The sequence below is a fragment of the Scleropages formosus genome, chromosome 3, assembly GCF_900964775.1.
Source record: "Scleropages formosus chromosome 3, fSclFor1.1, whole genome shotgun sequence".
In the NCBI taxonomy this organism is placed as follows: domain Eukaryota; kingdom Metazoa; phylum Chordata; class Actinopteri; order Osteoglossiformes; family Osteoglossidae; genus Scleropages; species Scleropages formosus.
This window is the reverse complement of record NC_041808.1, coordinates 6,992,325-7,013,014: the sequence shown is the minus strand read 5'-3', so window position 1 is coordinate 7,013,014 and position 20,690 is coordinate 6,992,325. Positions and strand designations below refer to the sequence as shown.

The following is a 20,690-nucleotide window of genomic DNA, read 5'->3' as shown; positions in this document are numbered from 1 at the left end:
AGATCTGAGAAAGGATCACATTTCCTAAATCTGTGTACCTGAGTATTACAATGTTTAACCTGCAGTTAGCTACGTAATGATGCGTTTCAAATTTTCTGAGATTAATCGAGAAGGAATATCTTCTGTTAGGTTACTCAAAAAATGATGTTACAAGTGATATACTTAATATTCTGTGCATAATATTAAATTTCTAATTAACTCTATGCTTAGATGGTCAGCCTTATTGATGTATGGTCCCAGCAACAGATACTGGCCTCACTGCTTAGCTATACAAGCATATCTATATCTGAGGTAGATGACAGTAAGTTGGAAGTTGTTGTTTTGTTACACAATTATCATAAAGCTGTTGCGCACATGTTGGTAATCTGCCTAGAGCAGTTTGTACTCAGACCTGTTTAGTGAACATCACCAACAAGTATCATTTGGTTACTAACAATAAGATTATTTATGTTCATCAGTTATTGGGCCATAGATGTATAATGTAACTACACGTCTGCCTGCAGCTCAGTTGCCACCTAAAAACTGGAACAGACGAAAAAAATCTACATTACAAGGTTTGCACCTTGACCCTTCACGGTGAGCAGGTGAGTACGAGATAAGGCTGTGCAGCAAAGCCGCACGGAACGACATTTTCGCACGTTGTGGCACGGGAGTCGCTGGACACGGCCCATGCAGCAAATGCGCAGAGCCTGAGGTGACGAACACGACCTGTTGCACCTTGTTAGCATAAGAGGAATTACGTCGTGCTTTTTAAAGCTCCTTACGCCGACTTTCGACATCGCTTAAGAATGATCGTAAATACAATTTAAATTCACCCTCTTAGAGGACACTATTCGCTGGACGTCTTCGCCAAAAAAAAAAAATACAGCAATGATTTTGTTATCAATACAATGCTTCGACAACCCCAACTTCGTGTGAGACAGACAGCTTCCTGTTGTTGGATATCTAACAAACAAAGTATTACGTAGTTGTTATGTAAAAGTGATATTTTTATTTCTTATTTTAGCAGTACTGTTAATTTGAGTTCCTCGAGTCGTTGTTAAAGTATTCCGACATTGATTTCGTTGTTTAATTTTAGCGGTTGCGTTGGCTAGTAGCTCCGCTATGTGTCGACATGCCATGTAAAGTTATTAATATTTGGTTACTTACGGTTGTTATTCTGTTTCTCTGCTCTCTGTATGTATTTGGATACCGGCGCACGGTTTGATGACGTATTTGGGAGAACTTTTTCTCGAACTTTTTGACGAGCAGTCTTTCAGAGTACGAAGTTAAAGTGCTTTTCAAAAGTGTCGCCGAAGCCGAAGGTGTCGATAACGCGCTTGTTGTCGAACTCGCAGTTCGCACAAAACATGATTTGTCTCTTACAATAATGAGGCGCGTGCGGCCGAACGGAGAGGCCACGTGGTGTCGGAATGTGCGGCGTCCCCCCGCGGTTTATAGTTTCAGGTGACTCATCGCTCTGAAATCACTGCCATTTGTGTGTCACTCCTCTATGGCCTTTTAAATAGTGCTTTTCAGAAGCCACTGGCAGAACCGGACGATTCATTGTGGTTTAAATATTTCTTCTCGACTGCTAAATTTAAATGCAGGCTGTTCAAGGCTGCGTATCGTATGACTGTTGCGTGTCTTAAAAGTAATCAGACGTGTCTGAATTTGGGTTTACTAATCGATTACTATTTTTGTTTACTGCTCACTCACTGTCATTGTTTTTTTTTTTGAATCACTACTCACTGGATAAATAATGTAGTTTTCCCGAACATGCAGCGATATGTGTGGATGTCAGCAGTCATCCGTTGACAGCTGTCAAGAAGATCGCGGAGGTTTTGCGGGAATGTTTGCTGCGTGACGTAAATAACTGACCTGCTACGTATTTGGTTTACTGCTTTTTGAAATCAGTGCAATTTTCAAGGTTTGATTTCTTTTTTCTTTCTGGGTTGTGTTAGGTGTTTAGAACCAGGCAACATTATTATTATAGGAAGCGGAGGCCACATAACTTGGCCCAGCCGGTGGGGGGGGTGTGTTTACCGGGAAGTGATCAAATTAAAGATTAAAAGATGCCCTTGCCGTTTGGATTAAAACTGAAAAGGACCAGGAGATACACGGTCTCCAGCAAGAACTGCCTTGTGGCGCGAATTCAGCTGCTCAGCGATGAGTTTCTGGAATACACGCTTTCCGTGGAGAGCACCGCGCAGGAATGCCTGGAAGCGGTCGCGCAGAGGCTGGAGCTGCGCGAGGTGGGTATTATTACCATGCCATGTTGATGTCGTTGTCGTTGTCGTCGTCCCCCCCCCCCCCCCCCCCCCCCCCCAATACATTCATTGATTGAGGTGTCTTGGAAATCGAGCCGAAGTTCTGTACTGCACCTTTTTGTTTTGCCTCAAGTGACTGCAACATTCCAGATTGAGGATATGAGCTGGGTTTTCAATTTACGGGCACAGTTGGGACCGTAATCGCAACTTGATTTGTTCGTAAATCAGACCGCTGGGACACATAAGGAAAAGTTAACTGTACAAACAGATCTCGAGTTACGAACATCCGACTTACGTGAAACCCGTGATAACGAACCACCCCCGTGAAGCGTATTATAAAAAAATTCTAGCTACTTCGCAAGGCGGATCAAAACATTGCGTGTCTATAGTGGTTCGTTGGCTCGTGGGCCCGAGGTAGGACAAAGACTTTGTTCTTTCAGTCAGAGGACGTTGCTGTTAAGTGTCTCGTGACATGTGTTACTGGATTTGGCTTTTTTTTTTTTTTTGTTCTTACCCTCTACCGTAGGACCAGCGTAAATGTGAAGAAAAGGGAAACGATCACAATCATTGAAAGGAAAGTGGAAATAATAAGCGATCGGAAAAAGGTGAAACGCCTATTATTGGAAAAGCGTTAGGCTACGTTCCCTCAAGGATTATGGCAATTTTAAAGGACAAAACAAATATAATGGAGCATGTAAAAGGTTCTGTCCCGATGTCTTGCTATTATAAATACTGTAGTTACATTTTTATTATTATTATTATTATTATTATTATTATTATTATTATTATTACTGTATTATGTTAGATGTTTTAGTGTGTCTGGAAGTATTTAATGTGTTTTATGCATAGAAAGGTACACTATAAGACAAACAGTTGACTAACCCTAACCCGACATTAGATACATACTGTACCGGACTGTTTCGACCTGCATACAAATTCAATTTAAAGACAGATTTAGGAATAGAATTTTTAAAAAAGTGTGAATAATTAGCCCCCCACACACACACCTGTTTTGCAGTAGTAAAATGTGCAATGCAGGGGTTATTTTCATAACTTAAGTCCTGAATTGAACCACATTCACTTAACAATACAGTAATACTGTATGTGTAGAGTATCTGAGATCAGTCCAGCTCTCAGTTGTCTGAAAAGTCATGTCCAAAATAGCACAGGTTTATGTCTAGTCTGCGGTATTTTTTTGTTTTGGCTACATTGGGATGGCATGCCATTGCTTAATTGCTTATCCACTGAGTCATCACTTCATGTGGACTTGCAAAACGTCACAAGGTAAATTAGCAAACAGTAAAATGTAGGAGTTATCTCTACCAGGTCACTGGGTGGTGCGGCATGGTCGGTGCAAGCAAACAAATGTGTTGCATGGTGTGTTCAAATATTTGATGAACACATGAACTCTTTATCGTCTGTGTTCACCGTGTTATTAAAAAGTCATCAAAGTCGATCCATAGCCCAACATGTCAGCTACCAGCATTCATACAAAGTGTATTTGATATTATGGATCATGGTTTCTTTTTCTCAAGTTATCAAGAGGCAGTGTTTTGAAAGGGAGTGATATTTGTGCAAACTTTGTGTAATTATCCAATAATCATGTACTGATTGAAGGTAGGGCGTTACCAACCTGACTAAGGATACATACCCAACACTTGTGTACAGTGCTGATGATTCAAGTGATCAGCTAAAACATAGAATGGTTTGATATTATGTTTTAAATGAAATTTCTGGAAATTATATAATGCTTAGATTTCAAATCAGCACTTGTATGTAAACCTCTCATTTTGAAGTTATGGAATTTTGAATAATGGGGGAAGCTAATTTGGGCATCTGAAATTTTTTAAATTTACATTATGCAGTTATGGTAGGAAGTGTACTGTGCTCTGTATGCCTTCAGTCATATGCACTGGAGTACTGCTGTAATATTAAAAAGAAAAATCATTGGTAAATGTGCTTCACAGACTTGGCAGAAATCTTTGGTCTAAATATAGCATGTAGCATAGCAGTTAGTCGCTGCCTGGCACTTGAAGGACCCAGGTTCAAATCCCACTGCAGTACCTTTGAGCAAGATATTTTCTCTAAACTGCCCCATAATAGTTATTCAGCTTATAAATGGGTGAATCAGTGCAAGTCACTTTGGAGAAAAGCATCAGTTAAATAGAAAAAAAAAAAATCAAAAAGTTAAATTTACCATCTGAAAGTAGAAAAGTTGACCTGTAGGAAGTGCCATGGAAAATTTAAGTAGTTACATTAACATTTATTCATTTAGCAGACACTTTTGTCCAAAACAACGTACAACTCAGTAAAAGTACAACTTATGCATTACATTAAGAGAGAGAAAAATAGCTGCAGACGCGTGACTCAAGTAAACCTAGTTTAACCTAGTTTGTATTTCTTTAAAACTGTGCATGTTACACACACACACACACACACACACACACACACACACACACACACACACACACACACACACATTTTCAGAACCGCTTGTCCCATACGGGGTCGCGGGGGAACCGGAGCCTACCCGGCAACACAGGGCGTAAGGCCGGAAGGGGAGGGGACACACCCAGGACGGGACGCCAGTCCGTCGTAAGGCACCCCAAGCGGGACTCGAACCCCAGACCCACTGGAGAGCAGGACTGTGGTCCAACCCACTGCGCCACCGCGCCCCCTGTGCATGTTACACTCATGCTAAATCCATGTAGTCAATATTTCTTTAAAAAAAAAAAAGTAACCGGTGACAGACAATCTGGGGCCCTTTTGGGATATTTTTAAAAAATGTGAAAAATTATAGCAGGTTTTAGAATTTTCACAAATGCTGCACTGCTGCATCTCTGGCTACCTGCTTGTCCCCATCAGAAAGGAGCCAAAATCTAGACCCTGTTAGTTGTCAGTCTTGGTTCCAACATGTGAATTAACTCTGTCCCTCTTTCTCAGAACATATCTTTTTAGGCCCTTTTCCCTCCTGATTTCTGAAAACCTTTCTGAGATTTTAAGTAGGGATAGCTTGTAGTGTAGTGTTAGAGCTGCTGTCTTCAGACCTAAAAGGTTGAGATTCGAATCCCACCTCCAGTTGTAATACCCTTAAGCAAAGTACTTACCCACCCAAGTACTTATCAATGCTACTTGCTGTGCCACCGTGCTACCCCTACCCTACCATACTGGGGTGGCACGGTGGCACAGCAAGTAGCATTCTTGTTTCACAGCACCTGGGTGGTGCCAGAGGATGTGGGCTTGATTCCCCCCTCAGTCATTGTGGACTTTGCATGTCCTCCCTGTGTTTGCATGGATTTACGTCAGGTGGTCTGGTTTCCTTCCACAGTCCAAAGCAGTGCTGGGGAGTCAGAAACAATTCCTGGGTGACTGCAGTCGGTAAAAATGTTCAGATTAAATGTATTGTATATGTCGATGTATAAGTTGATCCAACGTGTAAGTCAGCCCCCAAAAATTAGAGATGTAATATAGGCTTAGGCCTATATTTGCCGGGTAAGTCGATTCCCAAAATAATGTGCAACTTCAGGTAAATTAATAAATATAAATGTTAGTGCCTGACCACCAACTACTTTTTAGGCTCTAGATCACCATGATCCTACACTGAACAAGTGGTTATTGATGAAGGATGCTCTCTACCAATCACACCTGTTTTTTCCTGTTCTCGTTAATGGCAGTTTCTGGGCGACCACTATGGGGCCGATTGACATATATCTTATTAAAGTTCTTTACTTGTCACCTAATACAGCTGGCATCTATGTAGGCATGCTGTAGGGGTATCCTCTTCCTCAGAAAATTAAATTGCACAAAGATCAGCATGTGACTGAAGCAGATGGTGGTGTAATTTTTTCATTCACGTGTAAAGTTGTGCAGTAGATCCCACTTCTACTTCCAATACTGCATTTTTAAATATTGTCTGTTATGTGTTGTTAATATCAATTTAGTCATTACTTTTATGACCCTTGCAATATCATAATTCACCTCAATATATCAGACAGATGGTATTACTGAAAACTGTAAAACTGTTTATTTCTTATCTCCCCCCACAGGTAACTTATTTCAGTCTTTGGTATTTCAACAAGCAAAATCAACAAAGATGGGTTGACTTGGAAAAGCCCCTGAAAAAGCAGCTGGACAAGTATGGTGTGGAACCTACGGTTTATTTTGGGGTTGTGTTTTATGTGCCAGATGTGTTCCAGCTTCAGCAGGAAATAACAAGGTGAGCTTCATTCATCAATAAGTGTTCTTATTTCTTATGGCTTTTAAGTTATAAAAGCATATTCAGGAGCAAGTCTGTGATTTATAAAATATATTGAATTTCCTCTTCCAGTCTGGTATATGTTACTGTAAGTATCTTCCATCCTTTTACAGGTACCAATATTACCTTCAACTCAAGAAAGATGTTTTGGAAGGGCGTATACCCTGTTCCATAGAACAAGCGATTCGTTTAGCAAGTTTAGCGCTTCAAGGTAGGGTAACTTCAGGTGTACACAATAAAGCTGTGGCAAGATGCTTGAGGCATTTTCTCCAAGCCATAGATAGCTGATTAATGTCTAATTATTGAATTGTTATATAGTCATTAGCAAACTTTACACTACCAGTGTTGGTTGATTGTCCTCAAGTATTTTCTGGAATTCATGGTTGACCTTATGATAGCAAACTGGCCAGGCCCTAAGGCAAAAACAGTCCCAAACCATAATGCTTCCACCAGCTTTACAGTTGGGATGAGATTCTTTTGGTCAGAGGCAATTCTTGGTTTTTGCTCAACCTGACTTCTGGCTTTGTGGCCAAAGAGCTCTGTCTGCCTCATCTGTCTGAGCATATTGGTCCAGTAGTCCTGATCTTCATGTAGGTGCTGTCTGGCGAACATCAGTCGGGCAGCTATTTCCTTTTGACAGTCAAATCTTCTTCCTTCCTGATCTTGCTTATAGGGCAAGGTTGTGCAATCTCTTTTGGATGGTTGACTTTTTGACACTTTGACATTGACCAAGGCAAGACTTACTTGTAGGTCCCTTGATGTTTCTTTGGGGTTCTTAGAAACTGCCTGCAGCATCTTTCAGTCAACTCTTGGGCTGAACTTTGTTGCATAGCCTAGCCTGGAGAGATTGCCAGTGGTTTGACGTTAACCATATTATTATATTTCAAGTCCTGACCTTTGGTCGTTACATCTAATAACGACCACTCCATCTGCAGTACAGTAACATCAGCTGGCAGCACTTTATTATTGCAGTAATGTCCTCATTGGCTGTTTTGGATCAAACTTATCTATGACTACCTGTGTATGTTACAAATATGGTCATAACTGATTTGGGTTACAAAAGTAAGAAGCTTGGGTTTGAGATCACTGCTGTTCAGCATTCCATTAACAGAATTAATGTTCACATATTTATTCTACAGGGACCCCTAATTAATGAAAAGAAGATTACAGTAGTTTTGTGGTGTGGCTCAAATTCTCACAACTTAAAACATCTGGCTTTTCCCTTCATTCATATCTTTTAATGGAGTCTTCAGCTGGTTTCAACTGGGGACCCTTGGTGCTCATTCCTTGGATAGGTTGATTCTTCTAAGTAGCTTACTGTTGCATATCAGACATTAGTTAAATGTTATTATTGTTAATAACAAAAATGATGATGATGATGATGATGATCTGGACTCCAGTTTTTCTTTCGGTATTTAATTTCATTTGAATACCAGAATGCTTGGTGTTAAGTCATTCTAGAACTTATTTGTGTTTTCTTTGTGCTTATGTTTTTTTTTGATTGGAATTAACAGAAAACATGTTCTTTGTTTTAATTTATATTCAGCTGATTTTGGTGACTTTGATCACTTTGACTCCCAAGGCTTCCTGCAAAAGCTTGTGCTTTTTCCTGTTGTAAGTATGCTGATAATTTATAGTGATGGTACACCCAAGATGTATGATGCATTTCACACAGTACTTGTTTTAGGACCTTTATGTATGATGACAGTAATGATATTTATGTAATTGTTGTGTCAATTTAATTAATTGTTTTTTAAGGGATGGATCCAGGATGAAAGAGTGCTGGAAGAAGCCACTCAAAAAGTGGTCTCACTGTATCAGAAATATAGGTATTAATATGTCACTTTAATAATTCTTTTGAATAATTTTTACTACATGTTTTCTTTAAATAGCAGATTTGTAACTAATAAATGGGTAATGATACTTTCAAACAATGTAACCAAAATTTAACAAATCAGTGTTGTGATAGAGACAGTAGAGACTGTTCTGTGTTGTCCTCCTGCCCCGTCCGCTTTCCAGAGGATTGTTGTCTGCAGAAGCAGAAATGCTCTACATGCAGGAAGTGGAGAAGATGGAGGGTTACGGTGAGGAGTGTTATCAAGCAAAGGTCAGATGAAACAGGATTCAAACCACATTCACTAAAACCGTGTAGCTGGAGTTCGCTCCTTGCTGGGTCCTCCTGAGGAAGATCAAACATTTCTCAGTAAAGTGCCTAAATTTATTTTTTATTATTAACTTCAACCATATTGTATGTTTTCCAAATATACTTTCATACTATAGAAGTAGTATCATGCCGCAGCTGGACTGCCATCATCGCCGTAGTGGTCAGCAGGCTAATGTACCTTTATAGATAAACAGGAAGTGATTTTTTTTTTTTTTTTGGTTTGTTCTTGTCATTGTCCCAACCACAGATTTGCATTAATTACATTTACATGTATTTATTTACCTGATGCTTTTCTTCCAAGCAACTTAGTTTTTTACTTATTCAACAAGAACAAGCTAATGTTTTACTGGAGTAATTTTTGGTAAATTACCTTGGTTAAGGGTAATACAAAAGGAGGTGGGAACTGAAGATGGGTTACTTTATCATACATTATATCAGATAACTGGAGGAGACAGGCAGGCCACTCATCTGTGACTTTTACCTAAACTGGCAGTGGGACTTTGAGCAAGACGATGATCCTCAGCCCACATATACAAAGGAGAAATTTTTAAATTGTAAGGGCAAATTTAAAGCCCACTGGAATGCTGTGGCAAAACTTGGAGTGTCACAGAGATGCATGATTTCTGTGTCCCAAACTTCTCAATGTAAATATAAGATGTTAACCAGCAGTTTCAGGAAATGTCTGTTTGAAGTTGTTTATTGTTCAGTGTAATGACAGCTAATGAATCTGTGTCACATACCATGTCACACGTGGTTGTTTAGTGTTAAATCATTTCAACAATGATATGAATAAATTTTATTTTGAAGAGCACACAGTAAAATGCAACTATTTAAACACACACACACACACACACACACACACACACACTGTCTGAACTGCTTGTCCCATACGGGGTCGCGGTGAACCGGAGCCTAACTCGGCAACACAGGGCACAAGGCTGGAGGGGGAGGGGACACACCAGGACGGGATGCCAGTCCGTCACAAGGCACCCAAAGTGGGACTCGAACCCCAGACCCGCCAGAGAGCAAGACCGGGTCAAACCTGCTGCGTCACTCAAACACAAAAGCCTGTGCTTTAGTAACGTGTATTAAATAATGTTATATATGTATTATTGTCAGAGTAAGATCCACTGCATTTTGTAATTGGAATTTGAGACTCAAAAACTTCTTGGACTCTGCAAATTATTTTTTATTCTATATCTGACATTTTAATTATCAAGAAACGTGCCAAACTCTTACTGCTCTTATGTTTTATATGAAACATATGATCGTGTGTGCTTACTTTCCCTTTTTCCTGATCGACACAGGACAGCCAAGGTACTGATGTAATCATTGGGACATGTTTGGATGGCATCTTTGTCAAATATAAAAATGGTAGACCTCCTGTAATATTTAGGTAAGCCTGGAAACTAACAAGGAAAGCAATCTTTGATCCCAGTGTATGATCTGAGAGGTGATTAAAAAAAAAAATTAACGTCAAATATTTTTCCTGTGTCCTGTAAATAGTTCATTACTGATGTAACTACAATTTTTTTTTTTAGGTGGAATGACATTAACAACATGACCCACAACAGATCTTTTTTTGCACTTGAGCTATCAAATAAAGAAGAAACGATTCAGTTCCAGACTGTAAGTGCCCAGACCTGTAAGCCTCTTGCTCTCTTATGATGTATACAATAAAAAGGCTTGCATGGTAAAGACATGTTTTTATAGGAAAGGAATCAAAAAGTGTGTTGTTTGATTTTCAGGTCAAAGGTTTCCTTTCATTAGTCATCATCTGGAGTTTTATTTTAATAACTGAGTAGCTGAAAGTTTTAAAATAAGTATCATTCTTTAAAAAAGCATAAAATTGGTCCTTTTTTTTTTTTTTTTTCTTTTAGGAGGATTTGGAAACTTCAAAATATGTATGCCGAATGTGTCTTGCTCGACAGAAGTTCTACAAAATAATAAATAGTAATCTGTAAGTTTTTTCCAACTAACATTATCAGATTGCTTCTCTTATGCTCCTCTACTTTTTGGGCTCTTTCTCTGCTCTTGGGTTTCAGTTTGACTCAGATGTGGCAGTACTCTCATATTTAACTCCATAAATGCTATATTATATATGAACTCAGCCTAGTGTCTGCAGTTAAAAAGTCTATTTTTTTTTTTTAACAGACAGGCTCACAGTCAGGTTGCTACTGCCAGCGCAGTGAGACGACGCTCATCCACCAGAATTTCCCTGGTAGGCCTTCTGTCATCATCACATGGAGTTTGGTTGATTTAATTTCATTTTGAAGTCTAACACTACTCAAGAAGAAGTAAAAACTGGTCATTTTAAGGCAGTGGAATTTTTAGAAAACTATTTTTAAAGTCAATTTGTAGCGCCTGTAATGGAATTGTAAAGGTGATATGTTTGTGAAATTTGTGAATAGTTTGTAAAAAAAAAAAAAAATTTTTAAATAATTAAAAATATCTCCCCCCCCCCCCCCCCCAAAGCCAAACCCACAGCCCTGCTTGATTCCCACTCCTCAGATGCATTACAATGGACAGTACAATGAATTTTACAAGTCCTCTCAAGGTACTGTTTATAAACTTCCCCCAACACAAGTTACAATAATAATGATTACACTTCATCTAAGGTTAATGATGACTGTCCGATCAGAGTAGTGGATTTGTGTGCTATAGACTTTGATGTTTCTTTTTAATAACCTACCTTTGTTAGAATAATTCATTGATCAAACTGAAATTTGAAAACACCATTCACCTTCTCCTGGAATAAAATATTCTGCATATAATTCGGTATTAACTATTGCTTATGTCAATGAGCATAATTAATTCCTGAAACACTACTCTTAAAGTGAAGTATAATAAAATGAACTCTTAATCTCCATTAATCTGAAAGGGGGGGAATGGTGTGTTCTTGATGTTTTTCATCAAACCTGCAGAATTCCTGCCTTACCACTTAAACACAGAGAAAATAACTGCAGTTATGATGAAAGTAGAGAATGCTGTGTATAAGTCAGTGACATAAATTCCCTTTATTCACCAAGAATTGTGTTTATCTAGTGTTAGGCTATAAATGATCAAAGTATTGAAAACCTTTACATGAGACTGTTTATAGTGAAGTTGCATTTGCATTAATGTCTAGAAGATCATTCAAATTTGTTCTTCTGGTCATAAAACCATAACACAGGTGCTGTATGTGGTTTTGTTTTGCAGACAACCTCTACTTGACCAGTCAAAATGGCTTTTTTTACCATTCCCAAACCAGTTTGGATCATTCCACTCATGAATACAACGGTCAGATCCATAATGGAAGTTTATACAGTGCCCACAGCACCAGCTCTCTGAATAACCCACAGCACCATCTACAAACTTCTCCTATGTCTTCTAATCCCAGCATTACAGGAAGCGATATGCGTGCTGACTACGTCACCCCCCATCGACACAGCACTCTCATCCCACCCTCTTACCGTGCCACACCAGACTATGAAACAGTTATGCGCCAAAAAAAGCAAAGCGTATTGCATAATGACCATCAAAAACTTTCAGCTCGGGACTTCAACATCAGTACCTCTTATGCCTACGGTCGGCCTGATCTGCTTGTGTACAGTCAACCGGAAATACGGGAACACTCTCATCTTGGCGCACAGGGTAGTAGTCAGTTTAACGCCCACCTAAACTACAGCTTCCATAGTCCTTCTCCATATCTGTACGCTAGAGAGCACCGGCATGTGGTTGGGGCTGTCAGTGTCCCAGAGCTCACCAATGTGCAGGCCCAAGAGTACTGCACTCCTAATATTTTGAGAACTCAGGTTTACCGCCCGCCACCCCCGTACCCTTACCCGCGGCCTGCAAACAGCACTCCTGATCTTTCACATCATTTCAGTGTGAGTAATAGTAATCCAGATCTGGTGACCCGAAGGGTACACCACTCTGTACAGACGTTCCAGGAAGACAGCCTTCCCGTGGCTCACTCGCTACAGGAGGTTAGTGAGCCCTTGATCATAACCAGATCCCGCCACATGAACAAACGGAACAGCATTGAGATTGCTGGACTTGCCTACGGAATAGAAGGCATTAAAGTAAAAGAACGGAATATGTCATTGTCAGGAGCTGAGACAAACCCTCCCCATATTCGATCCTCAGGCTCCAAACTCCATGTCTTCTTGGAGAAGACAAAGAGCCAAGACGGAGGCAGCAATGAAGACGTGCAGTATTGCCACAATAAAACATTATCAGATGCCACAATGCTTGTGCACAGCAGTGGTGAAGAGGAGGATTTCGATGAAAGCGCCTGCCATGTGCCACAGGATACGGCTGGTACCCTACAGCAGCATGTAGCTGTTCCGAGAGAGCCCGTCGACCGTCCCATTTCTTACCTTTGCGATCAACCTCTTACCCCACAAGATCATGGCATGTCCCATGAATCGCATGGACTCATTCAGGAGTCAGAACTGGGGCATTCCTCAGTGGAGAGTGATATTTTTAAAGCCACAAATAAATGCCTACAGGCAGCAGATACTCAGAGGAGTAATGGAAGTACACAAGTGTCCTCAATCATGCCACAGGACCTCAGGGCCCAACCCCAACAAAGGCCCAAGCAAAACGTGGATGGGAAGTGGCCTGTTCCAGATGTACTAACTAGGAGGAAGAATCCGCTGGATAGCTTTCAACCACTGCTGGTGAGTTAAGGCTCCTGAATCAACTATCCGCAATGACGTTAATGCTTGTGACTTGTCATTTTAATAACTTCTGCGGTTAACTTCTGGTATTTCAAATATTGAGGCTTCAAAATGTCTTTTTTTTTTTTTTTTAAAAATCCTCTCAATTTTTTTCTCATTTCCATTTTGCCACTTTGTAAAGCTTAGGCACGACAAGCCTTTTTTTCTGTTTGATTGTTTGATTATTCAAATATTGATTCCCCCCCCCCCCCCCCCCTCCTTTATGAACATTTTTAGAGGGATTAAAAAAAAATCAAATTTTATTATAGTGAGAGCATGTTAGCAGTATGTAATAAGTGTATCAAAACTGTTTTGTACAAGTGACGGAACAATTTTTTTCAAGGTCAGAGGAAGTGTGAGTTGATCATATAGCTAAAGTCAGCTACTGAACCTTAAAAATTAAACTTCACTAAAAAAATTTGTATAAAAAAATTTCACATCGGTGCTTTCTAAGCTTTTATTTATTATTATTTTATTTCTTTTTGGCTAACAAATAATGCAATTTCCCTTCATTATTCATTTTTAGAAAAATTTAAAGAAATCTTTTTTAAAAAAATAGTGACTGTACTACAGTATGTACAAAGTTTTGTCAGAGCTTTGTGAAAGTGGTGGAATTTTTTTTTTTTTTTTTTTGGTCAGAGAAAGTGCAAGATGACATACCTTTGTCATTTTTGTAACTTTTGTTGTTAACTTTTATTTCAGCTACAGAAACACAAAAATGAAACTAGATTTTTTTCCATATGAAATTTTTTAGTTATTTCCACATCAGTGCTTTCTAAAAGCTTGTTCAGCTGTTTGGCTGTACCGAGATTTTTTTTTTTTTCCCCCCCTTCATTATAAACACTTTGAACCTTGTGCCCTGTGTTACCGGGTAGGCTCTGGCTCGCCGCAGCCCCGCTCGGGACAAGTGCTTGTCGACAGACAGACAGACGGACGGATGGATAAATATATTGAGAAATTTTAAAAAAATCAAAATCTTTGTAGTGATGTATCATGTTAGCACTATGTAATAAGTTATGTCAAATGTTATCCTAAGCTTTGTGCAAGGAACAATCATTTTTGTTTGTTGGGGAAGTGTGAGTTGACCATTTAGCTTAAGTATTTAAAACCATGTAAGGTGTGAAACGTCAGTCCTATTATTGCAGAATGACCTGGAAGTATTCCAGTGATTATGTTGAAATGATAGCAGTGGGTGGCACGTACAAGCCGGTTTCGTACCCGAGAAGAATGCGGTTCGACAACATAGTAATAGCCGGGTGCATTCCAGCAGTTTAACATTCAAGCAAAACAGGCTAGTTTTCACTCTCTTGTTGCCACTCAGCAGCCAAAGCTGCGTTTGCCGTTTCGGGGGTGCAATGTTAATGTCTGTGTTGCATTAGGGGATGAAGAGAGGAACTAAGTCTGAGGTGAAGAAAATGGGCCCTTTAAAACTGGCAGCGCTAAATGGACTAGCAATGTCCAAAATGCCAGTACACAGCGAGAATAAGAAGGAGCCAGAGAACATCTCCAACGACGAGAGGGTATGTCTGCCTTTAGCCTTCTTTTATCCCTTTTGTTTTCTGGGAGTTACTTGAGATCGTTTGACTTGCTGTGTGCAAGTATTTTTTTTTGGTTCTGGAATAAACAGAGTGCTTTAAGTTTGCTGGCATTTCAGTGTTGTGTAATATTTCATGATTGCAAAATCTAAGCTTGTTGGGTGAAGTTAGGAAGTGTGGCCTCTTAAATGTAACTCATACAAATTACAATTTGGCTGTGATCTGTAATTCCTGGTGACATCCAAATGCGGGATGTAAATGGGCCATAATGCTAATGTTTAACTTTTGTAGTATTGTACACGCATTTTCTCTAAAATGTCATGATATTTGAATTAACAGCAGGAATTCCTATGGGAATTTGTTTTTTTTTTTTCCTCCCCTTTATCTTGTGGTGACCATATTTGTTGTACTTCCATTTAAGTCTGCAGGAGGATTAAAGTGGATGAAAAATGTTTGTGATAAATCAAATTATGTGCTTTGAGAACTCATTCTGTTTATAACTTTACATTTTTTACTTTGCCTTTAGTGTAAGATATTGGAGCAGCAGTTGGAGAAAGGCATGGTGTTCACAGAATACGAGCAGCTGCCTAAGAAGTTCCTCGACGCAGAGTGCTCTGTTGCTCAGCTGCCAGAAAATTCCGAAAGAAACCGCTTCCAGGATGTCTTGCCATATGACAACACTCGTGTAGAGCTGGTCCCCACCAAAGAGAACAATACAGGCTATATAAATGCCTCCCATATCAAGGTAACTTCTCATTGAAAGGGCATTATCTCAGCGGTGTGATTTTTGAGATGTTCTAAAATACACCCATCCCTCACGTCGTAAGGTCCCATACAGTGAAAACTACTATAACAGTTTATGATAATATGTAGCATTTTTTCATACAATGGGCTAATAATTCATAACAATGACATTTTTACCCATTTTGCCGTCATTTTATTTCCGTAACATATCTTTTGCGCAGTCTGGTCAGGGACCCAACAGACAGTACAACTATAAACTGAGGTACTCGCATAAACAGGTGATTCCTGACAACACAACTCCCATCCTCAGTTATCAAGCAGTTAACTGCAGTGATTGAGTACAGCAACACAACAATAAAGTCAACGTGGAATAAATAGCCATGGCAAAATTTATTAAAGTTTCACAGTACTGTGTACTGTGACTTTAATACAGCACAGCAAATTAATTTAATAAGTAGTATAGAAATGAACTTATTTTAAGGGCAAGGTAACAAGAACAACATCCTGTCATATTGTCAATTTCAACTAATCACAAACATTAATTTTTAATATCTAATATCAAGAGGTAACTATTATTACTAATAATATTTCCATTTATTTGTTTAGCTGACATTTTTCTCCAAAGCGACTTATAATGTTACGGTTACAATCATTTACCCATTTACAGCTAGGTAATTCTACTAGAGTAAGTACCTTGCTCAAGGGTACTACAGCTGGAAGTGAGAGTCAAACTTGTGACCTTTGGGTACAAAGGCAGCAGCTCTAACCACTACACTACCAGCTACCCTTATATTTATCAATAATAAATATAAACTTATGTTTATTTATAATTTATGATATTTATTATATTAACTATTATTCTCTCCAACGCGACATACAGTTTGATACTCCCCACAATGTTTACTGATTTATACCGCAGGGTAATTTTCGCTGGAGCAATTCGGAGATGGTAACTGGTGAGGGGCTCAACACCAGGAAGGTCTGGGAAGTAGGGATACACTTTGTGGTGTAATTTTCAGGGTTGCACTACCTCGTACTGCTGTTTAAATAAAGGGTGATGAAGACATTGTCCCTCCTCCCTTTGTCCTATTGATGCCATGAATGCCACAGTAATATAAAGTTGACTACCCTTACATGGGTGTAAATAAAGCATGAATACTTTACACTAGTGTAAATAATGTGTTAATCTCGCAGATCAAAAGATCATCTAGCTGGCATCATGAATAAAAATATATTTTGATTGTTAAATTAAATCAAGGTGACATTTGACACCCTAAAACAATTTTCTTTTCACCAAAAGAAATAATGTTAATTCAGTCCCCTCGCAACAGGACTTCACCTAACTGGGTGATTTGAGGGAATGAATTTACCCCATTAGGCAAGAGATGGGAGTAGCGCTGCTTTCTCACAGCACCTGGGTGGCGCTGTTCAGGTGAATTGGTGACTTAAGTCACCCATACTGTGTGAATGACAGAGAGAGAGAGAGAGAGGGAGTGTGTATCACTGACGTATGGATGAGTCACCCATTGTGAGTAGTATATATAGCAGTGTAAGTCACCTTGGTGAATAAGGTGTGTGGGCTGATGACACTACACAGAGTTCATTGAAAGTTACTTTGGAGAAAAGTGTCTTCTAAATGAAGTAACGTAAATGTCCTTTGCAATCTACGAAAAATCAGGTCAGTTAGCCATTAAGTCTTAACACTATTTAGCTGTTGAACTGGAACATTTTTTTTTTTTTTTTTTTTTTGATTTACCAGATAATAATTATTCCTCCTATCTGCTGTCTTCCAGGTAATTGTAAGTGGCCATGAGTGGAATTATATTGCTACTCAGGGACCGCTTTCCAACACCTGTCAGGACTTCTGGCAGATGGTCTGGGAACAAGGTGTGGTCATCATTGCCATGGTGACTGCTGAGGAGGTGTGTATTTTTTAATTATTTCTTCCGAATTTACTGCTAACTGTACCTTATGGTAGTTATTTGTACAAATGTATGATCATGCTATAAATCTGGACTGTAAATAGCAGGAAGTGAAGACTTCAGGTGATATTTGGAGTGGGATCTGTGAGAGATTTCAGCTCAAACCATAATGCAGATTTTAATTGCTGGAAAAAGTATTCAGCCTCTTGTGTCACAGCCTGGAATTCCAAGTTTTTTAGAATGGGATTTTTTTTTTAGTTGAGTTACAGTGTTGTTCATAGAGCCTCCCACCTCCCTAAAAACATATAAACCATAAAGTATTCAAACTAACTTGTGAATTTCCCTGTGTGGCTTAATAAAGTACTTTATTAAATCACAGTATTTAAGAAATATTTATCTTTTTGGTCAATACTAGCTGACTCATTTCCTGTTCCCCCCCCATTTTTCTATTTCCACACTGCTCAAGGTGGGAGAGGTTAGTTGAGGCACAGTGTAGGACTGCAAGTTTGAGATTTTGCCACTGAATTTTGATGGGGTTGAGGTTGGGACTCTGAACAGGTCACAGAAGGACATTGTTTTTGTTCATTTTTAAGCCACTGCAGTGTATTTTTGAATTTTGCCCCAGTGAAAAACAGATTTCCTCCCTAAAACTTACCTTTTTGGCAGTGGATAGGCAGGTGTTTATCCAGGATGTCTCTGTAAAGAACAGCGTTCATCTTCTCATTAATACTGACAAGTCTTCCAACTTGTACCACTGAAAAGCAAAATCATGAGTCTTTCGTCGCTATAGTCTGCGATGTGGATACAAGTTTAACTTATTTAATTTATTATTTAACCTTTTGTTTTCTTTACACTGGACTTCATGGAGCTGCTAGGGCACTTCAGTGCCTTTGTAGTGACCTTACACTCTCCCCTCCTTTACACCTCTGTGTAATCACATCTGATATTTTCGGAATGCACTTTCACCGGATTTTTTTTTTTTTTTTTTTTTTTTTAATATGACCTCACAGACAGATGGGTATTTCTATTATTAAAGAAATAGCATGATTTCTTACACAGATGCAATCCGTCAGTAGTAGTGAGTTATTTAACATCTTGTGTTGCAGCAGTGCAAATTTGATCTTGCAAATACAGGGGGTATGAATACGTTTTCCATTTTATTTCTCCTTTTCGTTTTCAGCAAATTGTGGAAAGGTTTTCTGCCTTTACTTTGATTTGATGTGAATTGTTGTCAAAAAAGAAAAAAAATCAAATTTCAAAGTCTCAATCAGAACAAAAATTATAAAAAGGAAAAAAATGCAAGGTATATAGCTACTTGCTACTGATTTTAATTTTAACCAATTTCTGTTCTTGCTTGCAGGAAGCAGGAAGGGAGAAGAGCTTTGGTTACTGGCCTCGTTTGGGCTCACGCCATAACACAGTCACATACGGCCGCTTCAAAATTACTACTCGTTTCCGAACCGATTCTGGCTGCTATGCTACTACAGGCCTGAAGGTCAAGCACCTGTTGAGTGGTCAGGAACGTACTGTCTGGCATTTGCAGTACACAGATTGGCCTGATCACGGCTGCCCTGAGGACTTTAAGGGCTTTTTGTGTGAGTATAGAATATTTTTCGTACATTACTTGTATCTAAAACAAGACAAGGGATTGTTTACATGAGCGAAAAACCCAGTAGGTCATACTCAAAGATGACTTAAAATCTGTGAACACTTGCCTGATTATAAATCATATTTTCAGTGGTCATGTGCAGAATGTTAAAACTCTAAATTAGCAATTCTCTGTCAGATTAGTGCTCAGCAAATAGAAGTGGAAGTAAGAACTGTAGAACATATGAATGTTCCAGCTTCTTCCCACAGTCTAGAAACTTGTTTATGGTGGAATGGTCACTTTTAGTTGGCGGTAGTGTGTGAAGGTGTGTGTGATTGCCCTCTGAGCTGGCACCGCATCCAAGATATACTCTGGTTAGCTCATGTGCCATGCTTCCAGGCTGGGCTCTGGGCCACTGCAGCCCTGCATAGGATAAGCGCTTAAGGATAATGAATTAATGAGTTCTTATTAACAAACATAGTGCTCAAAGGCTGTAGTTGCAGGTGCGGTGTATAACCTGGACATTGTAGGTTTGTCTAGTTCCCCAACAATACTGAAATGGCTGAAAAAGAGAAAGAACCCAAGGAGATAACATGAGGATAAGATATTCCAAAATATAATCTTCTTGAGCAAGGAGTTTTATTGACAGTTGTGCTAAACAGGTTATTCCAATGTTTAATGTCTGTATTCATTCCACTAATTCCAGTTCGAGTGCTTGTGAGAATTTCTAAACTTCTCCAAATATTTTGCATAAACTATTTACAATTTCTTCCCTCTAGCATACTTGGAGGAGATTCAGTCGGTGAGAAGGCATACAAACAGCACGACAGACCCAAAGAACCCCATACCAGTCCTGATCCACTGCAGTGCTGGCGTGGGACGGACCGGCGTGGTTATTTTATCTGAAATCATGATTGCTTGTCTGGAACATAATGAGGTAATAATATAACTATTTTTAGAATTTTAAGAATTGGTTACCAAAGACTCATTGCTCAAGTTAGAACAGTCAAATGGCATCTCTGTAAAATATGTGTAACTTATCTATAACAATGTGTTAAATTTGTGTTCTTGATACTATAATTAGGATTTCATAGTAATCTTCAGCTTTATTGAAATAAAGCTGGTTTTCGGTTAGTAAATCTAAATTTTTCTAATGTATGAACATAGAGCAGTGATGTGTTTTAGATGCTTAAGTTGAGCCAGGTAATAAAACAGCTTCTATGGAGAACAAAAGGGAAAGTAATGAAGTGATGCACAGAAATTAATGTAATGAAACTGTTTATATAAATGATGTTTCTCTTCTCTTCCAGATGGTGGATGTCCCGACTGTTCTGAGTTTGTTGCGTCATCAGCGAATGATGATGGTGCAGACAATCTCACAGTACATTTTTGTTTACAAAGTGCTTATTCAGTTCCTTAAGAATTCAAGACTCATATAAATGTTCTTATATACTATGCATTTTTAAGAAGAGCTTAAATCCTATTATCAAGCCTTTGCTTTGTGAGATGTTTTGATGTGTTGTTTTTTTT

At 39.0% G+C, this 20,690-nt stretch overlaps 1 protein-coding gene across 1 annotated transcript; it reads left to right on the top strand.

Annotated features, from left to right (window-relative positions):
- Nucleotides 1–1,303: 1,303 nt before the first annotated feature.
- ptpn21 (protein tyrosine phosphatase non-receptor type 21) lies at nt 1,304–20,690 on the top strand. Its single transcript, XM_029250381.1, has 18 exons — nt 1,304–2,234; nt 6,296–6,465; nt 6,618–6,715; nt 8,051–8,118; nt 8,263–8,333; nt 8,524–8,611; nt 9,976–10,064; nt 10,210–10,297; nt 10,549–10,628; nt 10,823–10,889; nt 11,144–11,225; nt 11,867–13,332; nt 14,751–14,891; nt 15,433–15,651; nt 17,444–17,572; nt 18,933–19,167; nt 19,940–20,097; nt 20,471–20,690. Exons 1-18 carry the CDS (start codon nt 2,055–2,057, stop codon nt 20,597–20,599), a joined length of 3,558 nt encoding a protein of 1,185 aa, XP_029106214.1. The 5' UTR covers nt 1,304–2,054; the 3' UTR covers nt 20,600–20,690.